This window comes from Amblyomma americanum, chromosome 3 (assembly GCF_052857255.1).
Source record: "Amblyomma americanum isolate KBUSLIRL-KWMA chromosome 3, ASM5285725v1, whole genome shotgun sequence".
Lineage (NCBI taxonomy): Eukaryota > Metazoa > Arthropoda > Arachnida > Ixodida > Ixodidae > Amblyomma > Amblyomma americanum.
In genome coordinates, this window is record NC_135499.1 from 83,876,535 (window position 1) to 83,900,784 (window position 24,250).

The following is a 24,250-nucleotide window of genomic DNA, read 5'->3' on the forward strand; positions in this document are numbered from 1 at the left end:
CCTGAAATGTCTGCAACACCACTGCAAAACTCTGGAGAGCCTTTCACTTCCACTCATAAGAATTCTAATTCAAAAATGAAGTGTGGAGAGTGCACAATCAGTGGGTCATATGATATGATATTGAAAAAAAAAAAAGCAAAGAAAGGTTGGCATGCAGAAGGAGGGCGTCCTCACTTGAGCAGGGCACGCATGTCACCGACGTCGTTGTGCACAGGGGTCCCCGTGAGGGCCCAGCGTGACCAAGCGGTCAGGGCGCAAGCCGCCTTGGCCCGCCGTGTGTGCAGGTTGCGGATGCTGTGCGCCTCGTCCAGAACCAGGCGGCGCCACCTGACTGCAAACAGCGGCGACAGCTGTGTGGAACAGGGAAGGGTGTTGGCATTCTCAACAGAAGTGGGCTGCATCCGCACAGGTGCAGTGTGCATCCATCAAAGACAAGGCAGCAAATGGGGACAAAAGAAGCAGGAGAGACACACACAGCAGTTCTTTAGTTTTACTGCATTAGCATTAGAAAAGTCCGGTGGTGTAGTAAGAGAGAGAACCCCCCTCTCCAATCGTAGGGGAGAGGCCGAAAGCCATCTCATACCTCAAAAAGCCCAAATTTAAAAATTAGCGGCAGGCTTCCCTAAAACACCTGGGATATGATTTTTGAGGGCACCATGCAGAAGTGTTGTATAACCCGTGCATAGTGTAATTAGAAATCTCACATAATGGTTGCAATCTAGTAAACACGCCTAGTATTATGGCTACCAATTTTCTTTGTACCCTGCATAATAAAAGCACCCCTGTTGTCGTATGTACTGCGAGAATTAATGCTGACACCAAGCTGCAAGGAGGCATTTTGACATTGACATGGTGCACGAGAGCTGGAGACATGTGCGTCGAAATCAATGGCTGCTCAGACTTTTTGAAGACATTTCGTGATGGATGAAATTGTCACAAAGTGGTGGCTGCAATCCGGAGAGCAGAATGACAGTGAAAATGGCATCTAAACAAAACTCTTTATTTAGGCTGACTTGCATCCGCAATGGACTGAATCACTCGGCAGCGGCGTAGCAACAAGTGGTCATTGAACAGAATGGCCACCGCTCTCGGCCATGCTCAATTTAAAGCTGATAGCGAAGTTTCGAGATAAAGCGTGCAAAGTTACTTCAGCAATCTGGAACAACGTAAAATCGGCTCCGCCTGGATGCGATCAATCGAGATAAATCTGGTGGCGTCTTGCATCACAAAGTGACAAAGCAGCGTGCCGGCAACTTTGAAAAATGAACAAGCAAACACTACAAAGATTCGCAACATTTCTCCCCTCTCAAAGAAGCATCGACAAGATGCTTTAAAACATAAGGAGTCTAGAAACAAATAGGATTGTGCAAGATAAGTACTGAGTGTAGAAACACAACGTCCTTAATTTTTAGCGCGTATGATAGGGCTTTCGACAGATGACGTGGACAACTTCTGGCCGTATGCGGTGTCGCTGGGATGCAGTCATTTCGTCAGGGAAGACTTCATAGTCCAGTTCACCTAGCCAATGAAGAACCTTGTATGGGCCAAAATAGTGGCGTAAAAGTTTTTCGACAGACTGATAGCGAACTTTCGAGCCAAAGCGTGCAAAGTTACTACAACATTCTGGAACAACCTAGAATTGGCTCCACAGGGATGCGATCAATCGAGATAAATCTGGTCGCGTCTTGCATCGCAAACAAAGCGATAAAGCGGCATGCCAGCAACTTTGAAGAATGAACAAACGAGTACCACAAAGATTTGTGGCAATATGACCATGCTAGCGATGTAGCATTTTGTTCAGACTCCGCCTAGGACTGCTATCACACGTAGGCTTCACGATTATGCAATAACGTCTTTATTAAGCATTCACACCAAAAAGGTCCAACACGTTACAGTTGAACCTGGATATATAAAACTCGAGGATTGTGAAATAGTTTATGTATACTATAGATAATTAAATATATAAAAATGGCAATAGATAAGTGTATATGTAACCTCTAAGCAAAAATACACAGCACCCACACTACAGACATGCTTCTTGCAGTAATGTGCTGCATACCAGCATGCTGCAGCGCACCACTTGCTAAACATTGCAAGGCTAAACCTGCTTCGCTTTGAAGTCACAGTGACGGTGCTTTGTAACGTAGTTGAGGGTTCGACAGAAACCCGTCTGGCGAGGGAAATTCAGCATACCCAGAAACGAACACTCGCCAAATTCATACAAGAAAAACTGAAAAGTATTGACGTTTCAGCACCACTATGGGTGCCTTGTTCACAGCAGGATGAAAGCGAGATGGGCTGCTGCTTATGTAGGAAAAACTTTACGTATCATGCGGATGTATATCTCGGGTAGATTGCCCCGTGTCCTGTTAATCGCTTGGCTTGTCATTTGTATGTGAAGGGATTCCTTGAGCAAGCGAGTAGATAAAGATGTTTCTTTTTCAAGTATGCGTGCGGAATCCCAGTCAGTCAAGTGGCCCGTGATTTGCTGGTGATTGGCGAAAGCGTTTCAGATGTCACGTGACATCAGAAACGAAAAAGTGACTTCTCACGCTTCACAAAAACGTGAGCAGCAGATATACTGAAATCAGCAGCCATGGGAGCCAACACGGCTGTGCAGTCAGGCGAAGTGAAAGAGAATGCGTATTGCTCAGTATGAACACTGAGGCGTCGCGTCGTCGTTATGTGACCAGGGGTTCGGCAAACTGTCGTGCTGTTGGCTACAGGCCACCGGCATAAATGCCCGCCGCACTTCAGTGTCAATACTAAGTGTGGAAAAGCTAAATACAATGTAGAAACCAAGCTGGCATATGAGGTACGTCGAATGAGATCGGCCCAAGCAGCTGCTTTGTTTCACAACTCGATGTCATCCCTTTCTTGCTTGGCCTTTCTCAGCATATCGCAGCACCAAGTTTGCAGGCATTCTGAAAGGTGCTGGTATGCACATCATGTGTACGAGAGCAGACGACGCAGCAAAACGTGCGTCACAACTTTAGGGGCACATGTGACCTGGGTTGCTTCTCTTCCCTGATCGTGACGTCGCAGCACATCCTGGCGCTCAAAAACCGAATCCGAAATCGCTTAGTATAAAAAACGCAGTAATAAATTATTTATCACGCATATTGAAGCATGCATATCACAAATCCTGGGGCAGTACGCAACGTTTGAAACAAAGAATACACCAACCAAAAACTTAGTGGTGTCTTGACCCCTTTAAGAAAGGGTTGGGTATATTGTCAGGGCTGCTGGCTTCCTTACTCTAGCAATAAGAACAAGATTCTGGGTTCCGTTAATGTTAGCTGCATTTAATTCAGCTGTGGTTCACAGCACCACCTGCACCGGTTCAGGGTGCGCTGCACCAAAGCCCTCGATTCACAGCACCCCTTGCACCGCCATCCGCAATTGATTTGGGTGCAGCCGGCTTGTCGTTGTGGTGCAAGGAACCACGGCACCAGCTGTCAAGGAGGCGCAAAAAGTTGTGCACGTGCAGGCGGCTTTCAGCAGACAATGCGAAGATGATTTGAACATGCTTCTAAATAATGACAGTGAATTGAGGGAGGTTTTCTCTGTCGTCAACGTGGTCGGCGTAATTCTGTGAGAAAATGGTGCTGAAATCTACACGACAGCTGGTAAGTTTTTGTTTTGTGTTGTAGCTTTCATGCTGTGACAGGCCATTCGCATGCGTGCCAGTTCACACAAAACAAAAAACTTTTTTTTTTTTCACTGCAAGAACGCTGTGTTTGCAGTTGGCAAACTGTGAGCAGAGCGAATCGGAAGTGTTGTGCCACAACGGCCACGGATACCTTTTCTTGCTGTGCTCAGCATGCAGCCAGATGCTGCAGGTTTGCTGCTGCCTGCCCCTTCCACTGCGGCTAAAGGGACGCCAGGGCAAATGCTAAGCAGCGAAGAAGCCCTCTGGAGCTGCTGAGGGACTGTTTATTTTAAATCACTAGAGAGGAGAGTTCTCGGCGGGGATTTGTGGACGCCTTCACCGAGGCATCGGAAAACATGCAGGGGCCTTAAAGCGCGCCGAAGATTCTTTGAGCGTCCTTTTAGAAGGTCTGAACAGCCTCGTGAGTTCAAAATTGAAGCATCTTGCAACCACGCTTTTACAGCACTTCAGAATTCGACTGAGGTCTATCCGAACCAAGTGAGTTACGGCGAAGACAGTACTGCGTCGGTTTCATCGTCTTTACTGTCAAAGAGAACTTGATAACAAGGAACTTTGTGATGTCTTCATCGTTCGCTGATGACTGAAATCTCGTTAGGCACGAAAATAACCGTGCACAAAAAATAGATGCGAGGAATGAACACCTCCACGGTGAGCCGTGATGGCGAGCAGACAACAAAGCCCGTGCCTGCATGCACTCGACTGAAAATTGCCGCACCTAAGGTGCAGCACCACTGATGTGCTGCACAACGGAACTGGTTTTGCACCGTGCTAGCACGAGCGGCACTTTTTCAGGATTGGTGCCGCGAACCAGATGTGAATCGAATGCAGCTGTTATTTCATTGTTTATTGGTGCTATCACAATCATAGGAGCCAGTGCCATGTATCACACTGTTATCAGCGGTGAACACAGATTTAAAGTAGACATTAAATTTCTGCCCTGTGCAAAGAATCACTGAGCAGCAGACTAAGCCAACTATGCGGCCTGGAATTAAGGTGTCACCAGAATTTTTGAGGGGAAGAGTTGATAAAATAAAAGATTAATTTGACCTTCAAAGGACCGAAAAAAAAAGTAAAAATCATCAGAAAGTTCGAATTATCGAATGACCCCAAAAAATCTGTCAAGAATTGCTGGGAGCATAGTAAATTTATTTGATGAAAGTCTAGACAATGGTTTCCTGATTTTAAGATAAGAACTGAGCAGCAATGACTGTTTTTCACATTTCCGTCAATGGTTTCTTTCGTGTATACTGCTGGGAGCATTGAAGTAGAACTGGTTCAAAATCATAAGGGCCTCCTGAATCCTTCATTATGCAGCACGGTGAAGCTCCACTGCTACTGCGTCCCACCAATCTTAATCAGAACAGTGGCATGTGAAGAGGCTTCACTGTAAGAACAGCGAATGCTGCGTGACTTGTGTACAGTTTAGGCACACTGGAAGAATGAAACCATGTGGCCGCAAGTGAGAAAAAAAAAAAGAGGGGACAAGGGGAGAAAACACTAGCGACATGACAATCAGCATCCGGAACGGTACACAGCTGTTAGACTGGCTGCTTGATGCTGGCGCAAACCTCAAAAAAGAGAACCGAAACTATACAGTCGGAGTGTTCACAGTTATGGGGCCATCCATTCATCGTCACATTGGCCGTCATGTGCATGTCAGAGGTGTGCGAGCAACTATGCAGCATGGTTTCAACAGTCTATTGCCGTGCCGGTAATAACCTGGATGCAGCCTCCGATCAGGTACCCGCTTGAATTACTTGCATGAGACCCGTAGCGTACAAATTAGTGAGCATCCAATGCCATAGACTTGCGTAGGCATTGGCCGGGACTGAACCAGCAGTTCGAATTATCCGGATTTCCGAATTAACAAGCTTTTACTGTACTTAAAGTGACGTTTAGGTATTTTGCGTGGAAATTTTCATGCATTTTATCACTGTATCTAAAGAGAGATGATTTGATTCGAAGTTTTCTTAGCCTGGAAATCTTGCGCTTCAACTGCATGAATTTCCTGGTAATCCACAGACTTTACTTTTCGTACGGTTCTGACTAACTAGTACATATTTTGACAAACAGTGCTCAACGTTATTCTTTAAAACTAACCGTAGCTTCTCTGCCTGAACCATCGAATTGCTAAATTGTAGTTTGAATTCGGTGCAAGAACATTCCAGATGTTCAAGCACAAGTTGCCTTAGTGCTCGCAATCGTACACCGACCTCATGACCCTTTCAACGAGTTTCTGCTGGCATGTCAAAGTAGATTTCATTGCCTTATGATCTGACAAGCCATCGACTGTTTACCAAAATAGACTATCCGTTACAATAACAAACGTGAGATCTAGAATGTTTTCGCTGTTATCAGTGACAAGTGTGGGTTGAAAAACAATCTGTTTTAAATCGAAGTTTAAAGCTACATCAAGCAGTGCATTCACACAGGCAACTTCCGTATTTCCGTTTCTGAGGGATTCGCGATATACCGGGAAGGTTAAAATCCCACTTAGTATGACACCTTGTGAGAAATTAAAGAGACAGTGAGGAGAACTGTATCAATTTTTTCTTGTTAGCAAAATATAATATTTCGGCATTTCATGGCTTTGTTGCCGCTTGTCCAAAAGAGAAAGATGCATTTATTTCACAGAAATTTGGATTCGAAGTTGAAAAAATTTTTCCCGCCCTCCGATTCAAACTCGGCGCTCTCTTATGACATCACAGCGTCCTCAAATGACGTCACAGGACGGACAGACGTGAAACGTGATGTAAACTCAGACTCCATGATTTCTGGCCGCTAGCGGTGCGGTCTAGCAGCAGCCGATATGAAAGCTACCGCTGCCGCACGCTGAAGGTATCTATTGGGAGTCGCTACCGTCGCTTCGTTTACGTTTGCACCGGCGTCTTGCCAGCGTTACGATGGATACCGTTCCCCAAACCCGACAACAAAGTTCTCGCAAAAACTCTGGCCTGCTTTTTAGCAACCTCAGCCCCACAGAGCGTGCGATGCTATTGCGGAAGCACAGTTAGGTTAGGCGCCGGCGGGTCGTTTCCCCCTTCCTCAGTGAGCAGCAGTTGTTAATTAAATATCTTAACCCCAGTGCGGGGAGTCGCGAGGGGCGAGGACAAGGTCAGCGCATCGCGCCCATCGAAGGCTGGCCGAGGCTTTGGGGCCAACGGACTGTGATTCCTTGAACGGTGGTGTTGCACGGTGCAGCAGGCGGCATCGAGGAGGTTTCTCACGGTTGCAAGGGCCAGGTTATCTATTTTTTTTTTCGCCAACTTTAAATGCAAGCGCCCTTGAGCACCCATCCATTTTTTATCCATTTTTTGCCACAAAAAACGGATGGGTGCTCAAGGGCGCTTGCATTTAAAGTTGGCGGCTTAAAAGTAAAACCGATGCATGACGCTTCAATGGGTGCCGCGCGTTTCCGGAGGCACGGAGTCTGCTGGATCGGGCTCTCTCGCCCACTTGCATGTACTTTCAGGTGTGTACTGTGAATGGATTAAATTAGCCGAGAGCTTGAAGAGAACAGCTCCACCCAACTGACGAAGCTATTGAATGGAGCCACAAACAAACGAGTTGGAGGAGAGCGGAGTCACGGTCTCTACAGGTTCCAGATGTCTTTTTCTTAACTGCTTTGTATCTTGTCTCCCATCCCTGATAAACGATTTCCGTTAAGTAGTTAGAAGTTGACTGGCACAGCCGGGAATGTTACGCCGGGCGAGCGTGCGAAGACACAAGTGCTCTTTATACTGCGAACTGCCTTGTACGATCACCGACCATCGTGCCATCATAGTTTTTCGTCAGCCGTGGCGATCATCTGACCAGCCTTAACAGGCTCCTTCAAAGGTTAACTAGCACTTGAAGCGGCACTTGGAGTTCCTCTGCTGTTCGGCGCTTGTAAATCGAAGCGCGTCAAAAACAAAACCACGGGGCATGGAAAGCTCATAGACGCGAAGCGCCATAACAAACCGAAACTCTCCTGGCTGCCTGTGCCGCCACCAAGCGTCGGGTTTCTTTGCTTCCAACATTCAGGTTGTCGTTTGTCTGTCTCTCTTGTGTGATAAAGGTGCACTATCGGTTTCAAAGAAAAACTGACTTCAATATTGCACCGCGCAACCTTCCTCTATCAGCCTTAGAGATTCGTGGATTCCATGGAGTAAGGAAAATTCCTCCAAGGTGGTGTCTCTTGTCCTATGACGTCATCACGCTTGTACTTGCAAGATTGCCCTGTGGCGGCGATACCTGTATTTTGGTCCTCGCCTTACAAGAGCTTTGCTTTCAAGAGTGGCGTTCTTGTGATCAGGAGTTGGTATTCTAACAATAAAGGCAAACTTCAATTTCTCCTCAGTGTCCCTTTAAGGTGATGTTGCATGCATTGAGCTAAACATTTAGCATGTCTCGGCTAGAGCACAGAGGCCGGTACATTGTTCCTATGTGGTAAACCAGTTTTCCTATAAGAATTTTGCATCGGAATGCTTCAGAGCAGACTGAATCTGGCGTTGGTGTAAAGTGAAAGCCATTCTTGACAAGAATTGCCATGCCACCGCCACGACAGCATCCATCTTTTCACAGAACAGTGCATCCTGGCAAGAAGATACCACTGCTAGATATAAGAAGAAAGCCAAATTCTGTTAATGGTGACAATATCAGGAGAGTGATCGAGATGGAATGCTTCTAGCTCAACTACCTTATTAACAATGTTTCTCGTGCTTAAAGGGACGCTGAGGACAACACTATCAAATTTTTTTTGCTAGTAAAATCCGATAGTTCGGTATTTTGTGGTTTCGTTGCTGCTTGTCCAACAGCGAAAGGTGCATTTACTGCCAAGAGATCTGGATTTGACGTTTATCGATAAACTTTTTCCTGCCACTACAATTCAAACTCGGGACTCTGTGATGATGAAATAGGACAAGAGTGACGTAAGGCGGCGGAATGGAAACGAAGACTCCGTGATTGCTGGCAGCAGGCGCTGCACTTCCGCTAGCAGCAGCCGTAATGAAAATTACTGCCGGCCGGACGTTGAAGGCCTCTATCAGCTGTCATCGCTCTGTTTACGTTTGCACCAACGCTACGATGGATCCCATTCCCGATTCCGACAACAAAGTTCTCGCAAAGAACTACAGCCAGCATTTAGTGACCTCAACCCCACACAGCGTGCGAAGCTTTTGAGGGCTGAGGCGGCGGCTCTGGCAAGAAAGTTCTAGCGCCGAGGAGCCGGCAGTGTTGCTGTCACCGCCGAGCCACCATCAAAACTGATGAATAGCGACTGGCACATGTGAGCGTATTTGAAGTCTGTAATAATAATCCTCGTAGGGCTGGCTTATGCAGCCCAACGTCTAGTTATGTTGACGATGCGAACATGCCGAGCGCTGCGTTTGCTAACGTGGAGGCGCGTTGAAACTTGTTGCAATTGCATGCCATGCACGAACTTCATCTGAGGAGCCCCTAGAGAGGCATTTGGAGGGCCTCTGCTGCTCCGCCCTAGTAAATCGAGGCGTATAATGAAACCAGAAACCATGCAGGCACGCAAAACGCATAGCCGCGAAGCACCCCAAAACATACCAGAACTCAGCTGGGCGCCAGTTGCACCGCCAATTGCAGGTTTTCTTTGACTTCCAACATTCAGGTTGTCTTTTTTTCGTCTTCCTCGTGTAATATAAAACTGCACTAATGGTTTCAAAACAAAACTTATATACTTCAATATCGATCAAACATGTAACCTTCACGCATCTTTGTCGGCCTCAGAGATCTGTGGTTCTTCTCCTATTTCATCATTATGCTTGCACTTGCGAGAATGGCCTGCGGCGGCGATACCTGTATTTTATTTCTTGGTGTTTTCTAACTTACAAGAGCTTTCTTTTCAAAAAGAGTGGTGTTTTGGTGTTAGGAGCTGGTTTTCTATCGATACCAGCCAACTTAAATTTCTAGTGCTCTTTAAGTTTACCGCAGTAACATCTTGTGTTGGTTGAGCTCCTGAAGCTGGTTTCGTTTTCTTCAATAAACCATCACCAGGGCCCTGTACAGCTTTCTTTCCAATTTTTGGGCCTAATAGTGGGCCTTCTCTCAACCGTCATGTCTTTGCGGCAAAAAAAAACTCTACACTGCTAAATTGGGAACAGCACGCACCCCTTTGTTGCCAGTAGCATCAATGCGGGCCCAGTCACTGCTGATGGTGTCGTAGGTGGTGATTACCAGGTGGCAGCGCACAAGCTCCCGGGGGTCCGTTGAGCGGTTTCGGCCATGGTGCACCCGCACCCGCCACTGACCAGGCAGGTGGCGCTCTACCTCTTCCTCCCACTGGTGCAACAGGGACAGAGGGCAGACTACCAGGGTGCCACCCCGGGGCGATGGCGTGGTAGTCGCCGCATCGCCATCATCTATGGAAAGCACAACCGATGGATGTCAGATGTGCATGGCACCACTTGGGTGCTTGAGATACATGCCAGCACAAAACACCAGCCCATCTCAACACCAACAGTGTCATCTGACACTGTGCAGGTAGCATTACTTTCATATGTCACATTACCACTGTACTCATATCAGAACTCAGTTCTTCCCAGAACCAACCAGCTAAAGCATTCAATTTCTAATGCACACACACCAGTTATTTGACATACACCACTCCCACTGTTCTTCAGAGTGCCAACTACCCATGGTATAGATTCAGTTAGCCCTTCAAATCTTGCAGATTTCCTCAATGGGTTTCATAATGAAAAGCCCGCAATACAAGCAATAATAGAACACAGGAGGAGAGGCAAATGTCATACCGTCTTTACAAGACTGTGAGTCGACTCAAATGTGTTGTCAACACCCCCCCCCCACATCACATTTCTGAAAAAAAAAAAAAAAAACTTGGAGGTCGTTTACGCTTGGCCTTTAATAATAGAACGCGATAGCACTAACCTGCGGTCTCCGCTTATTACCAGCCGCTATCGGCTGCCGTGCGCGGAAGCGCCCGTGGGCACATTCCAAAACCAAAATGTATTTGTCACTGGACTACTCATACACATTTGCGCTGTCGTCGTGGCCACTGCTGCGGTCCCACAGCTCGTCGTTCTAACATCGTCGTGGAGCGAAATCCCGTAATTCGCCAACAGTTGCACCACGACATCGCATGGAACCGCTGAAAATTTTGCCTCGTTGCAGCTGCCACACCTGTATCACCCGTTGCGAATGTCAAACTTGTGACCCCGCCCGCAATAGTTCCATTTCTTTGGCATAAAGAAAGACAGCCATCTTGAATGCAGCCGTGACCGAGCGCCGGTCGCTTACCAAACCCGAAGTACAGTTGACAAAGCACTAAATTAAAAACTTGTGAAACGCGGCCGGCAGTAGTCGAATGCATCAGAGCCAAAGAGACACAACGCTTGAGCGACGTCAGCTCTTCCGTCGGCTACCGGCTCTCCCCGGCACCGCTGCGGTTACGAGTGGGGGTGCTGCCGTGATTGGATCAGCGACCCTTCTATCAACTATCGACGCTCCCTTGAGCACCGAGTGCGCGGTTGAAAGTAAAAAGAAAGACCAGAAAGCGAATACGTTATCGGGCCGCCAACGCTTATCAGCAGACGTAATCTGCGGCCACCTGTGGGGAGTGGGCTGGTGCCGGTTTGCTGCTTATCGACAGCCACCATCGGCCGCCTCGCGTAGGGTGGGGATGCCGGTTCTGCGCGTCGACGTAGCAGCTACTCAAGGCCAGCACCAAGCGCGATACGACGGAGTTGCGCAGCAAAAATGCAACCACGCTGTAGCATGCCTGATTTCTCGTTGTCTCGCCTTTATTTATGGTGCGATGCTTTGGCTTCGATTTTAAGTCGACCCCCCACTTCGGATTTTCAAAATTTGAAAAACAGGTCGACTTACAATCGTGTAAATACGGTATTCGTCTTGTTGTCTCATGAAGACTCACCTGCCTTTTGTGGTTACCTTTTCTTCAATAATTCAACATATATTTGTCTATTCAGCAACAAGTCTAAAGCATGTGCCCAAAATGTTACAGCCTATGATGGTAAGATCTGCTCGGCTACACCAAGAAACAGCATAGTATGATTTGAAGGGCTGTGCTTAAATTCACAACAATGCGCTCCCCAGTTAATGTCATGGCCAGCTCGAACACTGGTTCAACAAATAAATCAAACCAATGCCAATCATGACTGCTGGCAGAGCATGAATGAATCTCTCTCCTGCCATTAGTACTGCCAAAGGAAGGGCATAGGCGAGAAGGCATAAAAGCCACAAACCATCTCCACCACCATCCTTGGAGCCAGTGGCAGACTTCCAGGACTTGTCCTTTCGTCGCTGCTGCTCCACCAGCGTCAGCATGGTCAGCGTCTTGCCCAGACCCATCGCGTCAGCTGCAGATGACAATGCAGTGCAGTTTTTCTCACAGCTCCCCAGCTTCCGAGCGCATGCTACACACAGGGACCCCACGAAAACAGGCAACGTAACGTCCTTCTATGCTCAAAAGACAGCGAAATTCCTCCTTTCTGGTTCCCTCCTAGAATTTCCATGTCTACCATTGCTAAGACCCCTAACTTCCTGTGGTGGAAAATTTAAAATTTCGGCACTTCAGAGCAACCAAATATTCCTCAGGAATCATAGCACAAATCAAATATATATGTAAAGTTACTCCAAATGCATCTGCGTCAAAATCGAAGTAGGCAATTCAGCGTCAGGTAATGCTTGACCTTCGCTTCAAGAGTGGCACTTGTTAGGCATAATGCCCTCAAAGTGAGTGAATCATCTCTCTGATGACCAGATGCGCAATCCCGAGCCGGCTGTGTTAACAGTGGCCGCATGCAGGATGCAGCCTTATAAAACACTGGCATCTACCTGCTACTCACTTTCGTACCAGCATGGTGCAACACCACAACATAAATTAAGTGATGCCCATAAAAAGAAATAAAAATAAAAGTGCCCTCCTTGCATTGCCACAGGCACAGAGGAAGCCCCCAAAATGGATGCTGCACGTTAGTCGAAACTGAAAAATGTTTCGCTACTGTACCATTAGCTCCAAGTTTGAAAGGCGCCAACAAGCCACAGCTATGGTGCTCATTTGTGAAAACTTTCGAAAGCACTGAGACAGGGGACACAAAGAGGAAGACACGAAGGACAAGTGCTACTATCAACTGAAGTTTATTGGAAAAAACACAAGGTTAAATAGCTCCCACAAAGCAGTTAGCAGCACGTGCGCCTACGCCCAAAATGACAAAACGAATCACTGTGTTGAACCAAGATACCGAATTTCACAATCATGGATTACAACAGATGGTGTGCTGATGCACATGTCGAAGCTTTTGTGAATAGTATGATATGTTCCGACATGTGCGTGAGCACACCATCTGTTGTAATGCATGATTGTGAAATTCGGTATCTCGGTCCCCTGTCGCAGCGCTTTCGAAAGTTTTCAAAGATGTACCAACTAGCTCAACTGTCCGTGTTGCTCATTTGTTGAACGCAAAATTGCGGGACTGAATCCTGGCCACAGCAGTCACATTTCGATTCGAGGAAAAAAAGCAATAACACCCGTGCATTGTGTGAGGTCAGCATACATTAAAAAAGCCCGGGTGGTTTGAATTACTCGGCAGCATTCCACTGCGGCATCCCTCATAGCTTGCATGCCACTTAGGGATGTTAAACGCTACATACCAACATATTGAAAGGCACCAGTAATGTCACCGTCTCCACCACAGAAGGGTGTGAACTCATAGCAGTCAGAGTCGCTGCACTTGACACTCTAGCTTGCAGAGGTGGATAAGTGAGAAAATATATCCAAGCATTCATTCGCTACAAGGATTTAGATGACTAAATTTATCAAATTACCATCGTTTTGTTGTTCCTATTGATGCCTGTATTAACATTAACACAAAAAAAGAGAATGTGGCCGGTAACACAATTCCGCAAAAAGTGCTCGAATCTGTAATTTTTTACAGAATCACAAAACTAGGGGCCCTGATCATTGCTTGTGAGAACCTACAATAAGGGTCAGAATTTGCCAATGTACATACAGGTAAAAAGTGAAAAGCTTTGTCATTTCTTTGCACCTTATTAGAACAATGCACAACAATATTCCACTCAAAGCATACTAGTAACCACTTGTGCAGTATGGTTTAATCCACTTAAAACGACACCAGGTATAACGATATATCACTTATACTAACGATCAGCAATTCTCCCATTGCCCCTATGTAAACATTAACCATATAAAATGACATTATCCATGAAATAATGGAATAACAATAGTATTTTGGCTGCCCAGAATGTGTTTACCACCAAAATTTGTCTGAAAGTCTGCTAAAAAATCAAATATATTGAAGCGAATGACGTCAAAACTCTGCAAACGGACCGGGAGAATACATGAAGGAAATACGTGGGGAATGCATGGGTGTGTTCTTTTTGTTTTTTGCTGGTCCAGATATAACAACAATTGGTTATAATGAACAGAGTTTCCGGTTTTCTGAATATTGTTATAAGTAGACTGCACTGTAGTCAGCGACAGTACAGCTTAAGAATGGTGCTAGCTTCTCAGTACACACAGGCCTTAAAGAGGCTCTTAAACTCCTTCCGAGGAGAGCACATAAACTTGCTCAATCACTGCATTGTGTTGTTGTGAACACCTGAGACAGATAACACACTTCTGCATGCAGTAGAGAACCCACAAACACGTGTGAAAGTTGGCATGCCCTTTCCAGTGACTTTTTCATGCTTCCACCCTCCTCCATCGCTCGCATCTGCGTATACCAGTTCGAAGATGGTTATTGGTTAGATTCTTTCAGACTTCAGGCAACTACCATGGCCGCCGCCGGTAAGCTGCGTAGCTCCAGCGAGTCAGGAAGCTCCGACCCCACAGGTGGGGCTGGCGGAGGAGCGCCCACCTTCCAGCGTGCAAAAAGTGACAAGAAGACAGGGCAAGGCACGAAGATGCTGAAATTCAAATTTTGACTACATATAACTCAGCTTCTACAAAACGCATTAAAAACTCTTGCTGGACAATATAAGTGAAGCAGCATCCCTTAACATCCCAGGCATACTGCAACTTTATTAATGCCACTTTGAGAGCCACTTTAAGACAGTGGCCAGTAAGTTGTCAAAACACTCAAAGGAGAACCAGCAACTATGCCAGCGCTGGCCTGTTTTACAGGGAAACATAAATATATGAAATAAGGAGGGGCTGAGAAAATGCACAAAAGACGCAGCCTGCATGTGGCTATCCCAGTCCACCATTCAGGCCTACACATGCAGGGGCTGTGAGTAAATTTTTATTTTTCATGCTCACGACATACACGCTGCAGGAACTCTCGACCTCGCTCACATTCGATACTCCAGAACAGGCATTCTCAATCTTTTTAGCCTTAGGGAATGCCAACAACTTTCAGAAGGTGCTGAGGAACCCCACGCAGCTTGGGTTTCATCCCCTCCTGCCTGACATGCATGTAAAAACAACCATGCAGAAACATGCAACCTCAAGAAATGGCCAACTTCGATTAATAATGAATGGCTGTGTAGAACAAGAGTCCAAAATTAACAATGACAGTGCAGTTAGTCCCAAAATAAAGTAGGTAAGGGAAGGAGGGGGGGTTGAGGCATGTGGATTTAGGTGCTCGGGGAACCCGAAAAAGTACAGCAAGGAACCCTGGAATTCCGCAGAGCTCAGTTTGAGAACCTCTCTCCAGAACAGCTTCATGCAAACCATCATACCTGATGCTAAAGGCACATAACAAATTTCCCTTTAGTAAGGGCTTTTGGCTTTCAAGATAGGTACATCAGATGACCTGTCACATTTCCTAGAGGATAAGGCCATTCTGAATACCAATTCTTGTCCTGCACTTGACAGCAATACAATGTCAGTTGCACACAAGTGTGTGTGGGGAGGTGCCTGTGTTTGTTCTTGCCTAACATTGAAGAAACAATCACAAAATCTCGCAAGCACTGCTGCTCACTGACTGATGTAGTATTTTGCAGATGTAATGCCCTTGCCTTCCGAGTTACACGTGACCACAGTGGTGGCCTAGTGGTCTGAGCATCCGCCTCGCATAGAGGAGATGCGGGGTTTGATCCCCAGTGCCGCCGGGTACTCACTGGTGATACAATGGGTACAAGCTTTCCTTCGGTCTGGTGCTCGGTTTAATCAGGGTGAAATGCTTGGGAAATGGGTCTTTGACCCCACCTTGAGCAAACGGAAATACCTTGTGCCATGGCGCTCTTTGGCCACAGATGCCCTTGCGCCATAAAAAAATCACTATCAACATCATCATCATCGAGTTACACGTGAACTTGAAGGGCCAACTCAAGAGAGGAAGAAAAGAATTCTGCCTGCTATCCATGAGGCAAGTGCAAGTAAGCAGCATTTAGATGGAAAACTGTCATGATGCACAAGGGTTCTTTGAAGCAAGTGGTAAGCCACATATAACACAAAAGCACATGTAGGAGCGATTTCTGCACTTGGCATGCAACACGGACGAGAAATGATGCTCCAGTAGTTTTGCACAAACACTGCAAGGAGCAACGTGGATAATCATCGATGAAAAGTTTGGCAAATGTACGAAGCTAGAAGTTTATCCCTCTTCCACTCCCCAGCAAAGTGGCACCAAAAATGTCAGCCTGCTGCCACTGTACCCCATCTGCGATGCCAACATAGTGCCCCTGAGCAAGGTTTGCAATGCACCTCAAGAGAGCAATGATAATGAGTTTATTTTTCCTGAACTAAAAGGAAACGAGCAGCCGCAAAAAAAGTTTTCATGGTTAGTGATGGCGTGCACAAGTTTTTACATCAAGAATTCGGGTGCTCATGACCCTGTGTATAAGCGCTGCAGGTTGGATACTGTCATCAACGCAAAGAAAATGGCACTGAAGCCGGGGGGAAAAGGGTGAAAGAAAACACCAATGACGCGCCAATGAGCGCCCAATCAGCTGGCTGATGTTGGCCGGTCAAGCTGCCATTGCGTCGGTTGGCGCAAAGCTCAGAGAAGCGAAACCAAGACTAAGCAGTCGGAGTGTTCTCGGCGCAGGTAGGCTTAAGTCACAGGTTTGCGAACGACTATGCAGCATGGAATTCAGGTTTTGAGTAGGGCTATTTCGATGACCTCTTACTGCACTGTTCATACCAGGTCAGAGCCTCTCTTTAAGAGACTGTTTGAACTACCGATGCGAGAACGATACTGTCCGAATTTGTGAGCATCCGAAGCTATAGACTTACATGGGTGTTGGCCGAGACGGAGCCAGTAGCTCAAATTATCCTGACTTCCAAATTAATGGGTGCCACATTAACGAGCTTTTACAGTACTAAACCATGAAAAGCCAATGGCCACACATCCACTCTACAATGAGAAGCCCTTCTGGAAGGTCATCATCAGCCTGACAAACACCTCTCCCACGTCTTTCCAATTAACCCCGTCCTGTGCCAGCTGCGGCCACCCCACCCCCGCAAACTTAGTAATCTTATCCGCCCACCTAACTTTCTGCCGCACCCTGCTACGCTTGCCTTCTCTTGGAATCCACTCCGTTACCCTCAAGGACCAGCGGTTATCTTGCCTTCGCATTACATGCCCTGCCCAAGCCCATTTCCTTCTCTTGATTTTGACTAGGATGTCATTAACCCGTGTTTTATCCCTGACCCACCCCGCCCCCTTCCTGTCTCTTGATGTCAAACCTATCATTTTTCTTTCCATAGCCAGCAATATTAACTTTCATACCATACACAATGCCAGTATAAGAGACCAGCTGGGCTTGTAGTGTAGACACTAAACATTGGTGTGCACCAGCGATGAGTTGTCAGAAGTGCAGACTGACTGCCTGGGCAGACCATGCTGTGTGCTGTTAGAACAAGCACAGAAGTTACCACTACTGTCAAGCAAATTTAGGAAACCAAGCTCACCAAGGATGCCACCTGGGACTTCCTGTGCCTCCCTCCAGAGCATCCAACGCAGGGCCTGCAGCTGGTGGGGCATGAGGGGCGTCCGGACCCCCGATGGCTGTGGGCTCTCATCCCACTCACCAGGCTGGCTGGACAGGATTCTGCTTGGCCAACAACCAAGCGTGGGGCACGCATCAAAAGTCGGCCAACGACTCTGATGAACGGTCGTGGGTTAGTACAAACAAGCCCTAAATTGATCCAATTTTCCTTGCAGAAAAGAGCACTGCGTATAATAACGTACTCCAACAGGTATCACACCAGTGCCCCTCTGTTCAACAGGTTGCAGATTTTGCCATTTCCTTTGGTACATGAAATGAGAATCGTAATGGTGATGAATAACATCATATGAAATAATTACCCGTTTTAAATTAACGTTTCTGTGTTGCCTAACAGGGTAACCAGAAATGCAAGCAATATTAATTTTAATTACCCTGTAACACAAAATACTTACAGACAATGCCTATTTCAATACTACGGGGAAAAAGTACGGAATACAGTACCACTTGAAATCAAAATGGCTAACGACTTCCTGCTTTCTACTAAGCGTTTCTACTTTTTGAAAATTGAGGGTTATGTTTGCTGACCTTTTATATGTCAGCTCCTGAGTGTTAATCACCACTGCTTTGTTGACTGATCATGTATAACCAAGCTTTATGTATATCCTGCTGCTGAAGTAACAAATGCATACAATGGGTCTGTACTAGCTACGGCTATTGGCCCAAAAGATTTTGCAAATGTTTTTGTATTAGCTTAAAAGAAAAAAAAAAGGTACAGCTTCCCACTCTTGTAAACAAAACAGAAAGCTCAACCAGTTTTCAGCAAGCTGTGCTTCAACCAATGCAGAAAAAATGCTGGTCTACATCATCGTAAGCACCACACACACGAGCAATACAAAAGGAGGCATTGCAACCAAATTTATTTTTACTCCTGCACCGAATTTAAAAAGACATTAAAGGGTGATTCCATAACAACTGACCCAGACTATGCACTCGACCATAATTGATTTTTAAGTCACTGCGGTGGCTCAGTGTTCTGCACCCAGCAGAGATTTCTTTCTTTCAGGTGAATTTAGTGCCCTTCATACCACAAATAGGACAATTTTCTTATGCCACAGAATGCAGAAAATAATATTTCGCAAAACAGTAAGTGGAACAGCAGGTCATCTGCGAATCTTATGAAGGCCTATTTCACCACCAGCAATAACATGTTTTTTTTTTTTTTTTGCAATTTCAAGTGTAATGTGCATCTTGGAAACAGAAATCAATCCCATAATACTTTGGGTGTGTACTTGACAGGGCCTGGCACTTCTATAGTACTATTTCTATCAGTTGAGACACTTCGTTAGCAGCCTTACACATCCCGGTAAAAATTATCGTCTGCTATTTTGCACTGAAAAACTAATAAATAGTCCTTCTTAAGGCCTGAATATACTATTTAGGTGGAAAAGTATCAGTTCTAGATAGAAACCTGACAGGCACCTCAAGGGGTTAACCTTGTCATGCACTAGTAGTAATCGTCTCATTCTTGCACACTTCTTAACCGAATTTTTAGAATCTGAAAATGTTTGCTGCTCTATTCAATAACAATCTAGAGTCAAGCCAGATGATGAATAGCTAGTTGGTGAATGGTGCTGTGTGTGTACATGTGTCGTTTCTTTCTGGTCCCATCTCTATGCACTGTTTTCTGCCATGTTCTCTATTTGATACTGCAAGCCATTTTTTTCCCCCACACTTGTATGCAATATCAATAGAAATTTTCGCTATCACGCACGTCTAGTTAAGCAAGCAGGGCACCCACTGTGCAAAGTGCTTCAGGCGGGACGTGCAGCTCTCCGAGAGGCCCCTAGGGATGCGTGTACCCAGCGCTTCCTCCGTGGATCCTCTCCCTTTGGCTGGCGGAGAGGTCTTGGTGAGTGGCAGCGGAGAGACGAGGAGGACGCGCCGCTCATACACGCTGTGCAGCGCACTCGTCGGGGGGCGGGGCTCATCGTGATGGCTCCCTACACGTGCCACGGGACTCACGGGACGCCTCTTTGCCACAACACTGCCGCCAGTGACCCCTGGTGGTGGCCACAGATTTCGAGGAAATGCATGACAGAAATGAGCACTCCAACAGAAAAACACAAAACTAAAATGGTAATAAGTGCAGGTAGCTCGAACAACAAAAAGCTAAACAAATGTGCTACTCAGGAACACGCAGGGTCTAAGCTGGTTACGGTGTATTTTGTGGGGTTTAATGTTACCAAAGCTGCACACAGGCTATGAGTGGCACTGTAATGGAAGGCTCCAGATTAATATAGGCCAGCTAGGGTTCTTTAATGTACGCTGCCATCGCACATCATATAGGGCACCTTCCGCATTTTGCCTCCATTGAAATGCCAACTGCTGCAAATGGGATTCTATCCCGCCTGCGATCAGAACCTTCTGGGTGCATCCCCGTATGCTGAGGAATCTGATTATATCCTTGGCAGGTATTCGAAATTTTGTGTCTTTACCTCTTTAACCACTGAATGGTTCATGACATCAGCTGGTCATGAGCAATAGCCACTTTTTCATTTACGACGAGCTGACCTCGTCATGTATGCTTCGCTGCTCTATACAAAGCTTTTGTCGAGCTGTGCTCATCAAATGGTGTTTTTACATTTAAAACATAGAAGGTAGCACCCGTTCTTTCATCCGCGCTTTTAATGAATGAGAATTTTCACACTAGATGGCAGAAGGCATTACTTGCATGTAGAGGCTTATCCTGTCAGCATGAGATTTTCCCTTGCTTTCAAACAAACATGGCACCATTCATGCGGCATTATAATGCAGAAGAGTTATTCGTTGGATGATGATAGCGCAAACAATGAAGATGTCGACTTCGAGTTTTACTGAAGTGAAGAAGATAGTGACAAGACATCCACAAGGAAACGAGGATCTGGTTTATGTGGAGCGAGAAGGCCCTGTGAGGAGCGCAGTGTTTTGAGCACTACTATGCCATTGGTAGTTTCCAGTAGTTTGGAGAGAATCAATTAAAAAATAGTACGTTTTGTTTACTGCCATTTAAAGCTAACCCTTCCTTTCTCAAGTTCCAGGAGTAGAAAATATATAATGGCTAAAAAAACATTGTTCTCTGCCGTAAAATGATTTTACAGATATTTAAGCATCTTACTGAGGCATTTCACGTCATAAGAAAATAAACCATTTTGACACTTTTCCATTTTTTTAATGAGCACGTACGGTTTTATGAGCAATGCTAGTCATGCAGACACATGAGCAGAGAGACAACATGGAGACTGCCATAGCAAAGCACACAAGTGACCCAATACTATATTTTGATGTAGACAACTTTGTGCGACTCCTGTGTGTGCGCTGCACCAAAAAGGAAACCCATCATTGCAACCATAACGTCTTCAGCCAAGGATGTTAATACATCAGCGATAAAGGATTCATGGGTTAAAGCACAAAGCTAAAAATTGAGCATTGCCTCTGCAATGCATTTGGTATAAGTTACGCCTGGCACATGCTAGTCTTAAAACCATGAAAACCCTCCAACATTCTCATAGCAAATGATGCCAAGCCAAAAAGCATGTTTTCCACAATCAAAAAGCATCAAGAAACAAAATCTAAGAAAACCTTCACTTACATCATATGCAAGTGACAAGGCTAGACTTTTGATTGCGTCTAACAGCAAGGCATTTGTCAATAACTGTCAAGTTAACGCACCGCCTCTTTCAGCAGTAAATGCAGATTTCTACGGCACCCACACATACAGCCCCTGTAGAGCCACATTTCAAGCAAGCTGGCAATGTCAGAGAACAAACAACAAGCACAGAGTTGGAGCTGTCAGACACCAATATGAAAAAGTTAAAAATGAGTAAGTCCGCCAATGAAGACTGTGATAACGTGAACATTCACAGCACAACATACACAGGTGAACAAAGACAAGAATACAATGGTACAGGTGCACTATTGCATTTCCTTCTTCACTCACTTGTGTCACCGCGGCTGCGTTTTCCATGGAGGCAAAACGAATAGGCGCTGTGTGCTGTGCCATGTCACTGCAGGTTAAAGATCCCCAGGTGGTCGAAATTATTCCTGAGCCCTCCACTACGGCACCTCTTCCTTCCTTTCTTCTTCGACTCCCTCCTTTATCCCTTCCCTTAGGGTGCCATTCAGGTGTCCCCCAATATGCCAGACAGATACTACGCCATTTCCTCTCCCCAAAAAACCAATTCTCACTTGTGTCACACAGACCTGTGACACTAGCCAAAACCCTCATACTTCTGTCATCATGATTTCCACAAAATAGACAGCAGGTAAATATAGAAAGTGGGCAACAGCCATCAAAATACCAAAACGACAAAGGGCACGCAAACCTTTCTCAGGGTGCTTTGAATGCGAGGGCTCTTTTGGCAAGAGGGAAGTCTCTGCAACATCAGTGGAATCACTGGCACACTTATGCTCGGACGAGCGACTGCCCGTCTGGACATGTTCCTGTGAGCGTCTCTGAGTCAAAGTAACTTTTGACGGTGACAGTCTTTGTTCTTCTGAGCAAGCTGCATCAGTGCGATTTTTTTCAAGGTCATGACTAAATTTACTGTTGGGCTTTTTCCCACTCTGTGCTCCTGAAGTGGCTGTAGTTGGGCCATCCGCTGCTTTAAGTACTCTGGAACCACCCTTTGGTGACAAGCTCCGTCCAGTATGACCCTCTTTTGAAGAGCGATGCTCTCCCCTGTCACTCTTTGTCGGGGCAATTTTCCTTGGCTCCTTTGAGGCTGAAGTTTCCGTGACGGACTTTGAATGAACAACTTCTTTCACCGCCTTCTCTGCCACCGCTAGGGATGCAGCAGCTCCATCAGTGGCGCTACGGTCTTGGGTCGAAACTGTCGGAGGCTGCCTCACCACGGAACAGTCATCTGAACCAGCACTCTTTCCACTTGGAGCCGAGAGGCTGAGTAGTGACAGCTGATCCTCGAGTTGTTTCAGTTGGTCCTTCAGTCGTTTGCCTCTGTCCGGGAGTGTGTCCAACTTGATTGTTCCAATGACTTTCTGCACGCACGGAAAAATTGGTGAAAGTAAATACTTGACATATGTCACACTGGTTCACTTGTTCGTTGTGCATGTGAACTTGTCACTGAGCATTTCCTCCATGGGCCGGGCTATTTGCACCATGTCAGGAAAGCAATGAAAACCTGATGCACATTCAGTGAAGCTATGCATTGCTTAAGTTCCATTTTAAGTTTCATAACGTTACATTACACTTCGTACGCGACAGATACATACAACATAAACTGGTTCTTCTATTATCTCACACAAAGGTTTCACTTTCCGTACTTCTGGCCGAGCTCTCAACACACACTGGTTACCTGGGGTGCGAGACAGCATTCGTATTACACCAGAAATTTTAGGTAGAAGACAAGCTTGAGCGCGTGAAACTGGATAAAGTTTCACCTCAACGGCTGTCATACCGAGCATCTGACGCCGCGGGAACACGCATGCGAGACACGCAACTCTTGAAGAACAGAAATCAGCTAGGGTCCTTGAACAAGTACGTTTCGGTATGCAAACTGAAGCACGTGTCCAAGCAAGTTGTTTTTCCTTACCTTTTTCTTCTGTATTTCCAACTCAAGCGCCTCTTTCGACTTGTCAATGGGCAGCTGCTTTGTCGGCAGCGGCACTACATTTTCTGCCGACACCTTCGAGGTACCGTCCAGGCCTCTGGTTTGCAACGACGCAGCCGCATGCGGCACTTTCTGTTTCCCGGCGATATGCTTGTGAGCATCGTCACGGTAACGGGTAAACGCCTCTGATCTCTCGCTCTGACGTGCCTCGGCGTCGCTCTTCTTCCTGTCGCAGTCGCCGGGCGGCTCCATGTTTTTAACAGTCAATCAAGAAGCTCCCAACCGAAGACCTGACGCACAGCTACAAATGTTACAAACTTCGCCGCCAAATATCGCCAACCACGAGCACACCACGGGTTGCCCAATTCGTCCAACGAGAGCCGAATTTGGCTGGCGCGCTAAAGTGAAATGAGAAAGAAAAGAAGAAATCTTGATTATTTAGAGAGCGTTGATACAAGAAAAAAAAAAACCTAAAATTTTTATTCTCATTTTTAAATACCTTAACAAAAATAAAGATAGCAAACGTATTTATAAAAACTACCTCATTTATGGCATAATACGAAGCGTCGGGGCGACCACTTCAGCTTGTTTCATTGTGAACAAAAACCAAGGCAACCTTGCAAAAACCACGACCGGTCGTGACAAAAACAAACAGTGAAGCAATGACAAAAACCGGCGCATCCACAACAAGCGAAATGCGCAAGAGCATCGAGGTGCGCTCGGTCTGTGCAAACATTCGCCGCGTTCGCCGCAGATTTTGCAAAATGCAGCCAAGACTGATCTGACTTGATCTATTGTCGGTGTACGTTTTGCCAGGTTTTACCGATTGACTGAAGGCACCTGTGCCACAGTATGCGTCCGGAACACAACGAATTTCTCTTGGTGCGGTTTCCTGCATTGGTTTTTCTTTTGATAAGTTGCAGCGTCTACTGGTCTCGGACGAATTCGCAGCGTTGCCTTCTTGCGAGCATACGAAGTCCGTTGGCGATTAAGTTTTTGTTTGGGTTTGTGTGCGCGTGTCTCGCGAATTGGCTGTTCGCTGCGAGTTTTCTTTTAGAAGTTGTTCCACGCA

General features: G+C 46.2%; 1 protein-coding gene across 2 annotated transcripts in view; it reads right to left on the reverse strand.

Moving 5' to 3' along the window:
- The window catches only part of LOC144124713 (transcription termination factor 2-like), a 63,149-nt gene extending 39,573 nt beyond the window's left edge, over window positions 1–23,576 (reverse strand). Inside the window, exons 1-7 of one of the 2 annotated variants that reach the window (XM_077657559.1) lie at window positions 23,161–23,576; window positions 21,934–22,606; window positions 19,371–19,632; window positions 17,535–17,674; window positions 11,902–12,015; window positions 9,791–10,041; window positions 175–350 (exon numbers count right to left, since the gene is read on the reverse strand). In XM_077657559.1, the coding sequence (XP_077513685.1) occupies window positions 175–350; window positions 9,791–10,041; window positions 11,902–12,015; window positions 17,535–17,674; window positions 19,371–19,632; window positions 21,934–22,606; window positions 23,161–23,430 (1,886 nt within the window). In that variant the 5' untranslated portion in view covers window positions 23,431–23,576. The remainder of the gene's footprint in view (window positions 1–174; window positions 351–9,790; window positions 10,042–11,901; window positions 12,016–17,534; window positions 17,675–19,370; window positions 19,633–21,933; window positions 22,607–23,160) is intronic. The other variant, XM_077657560.1, reaches the window with a different exon arrangement.
- Window positions 23,577–24,250: the final 674 nt, after the last annotated feature.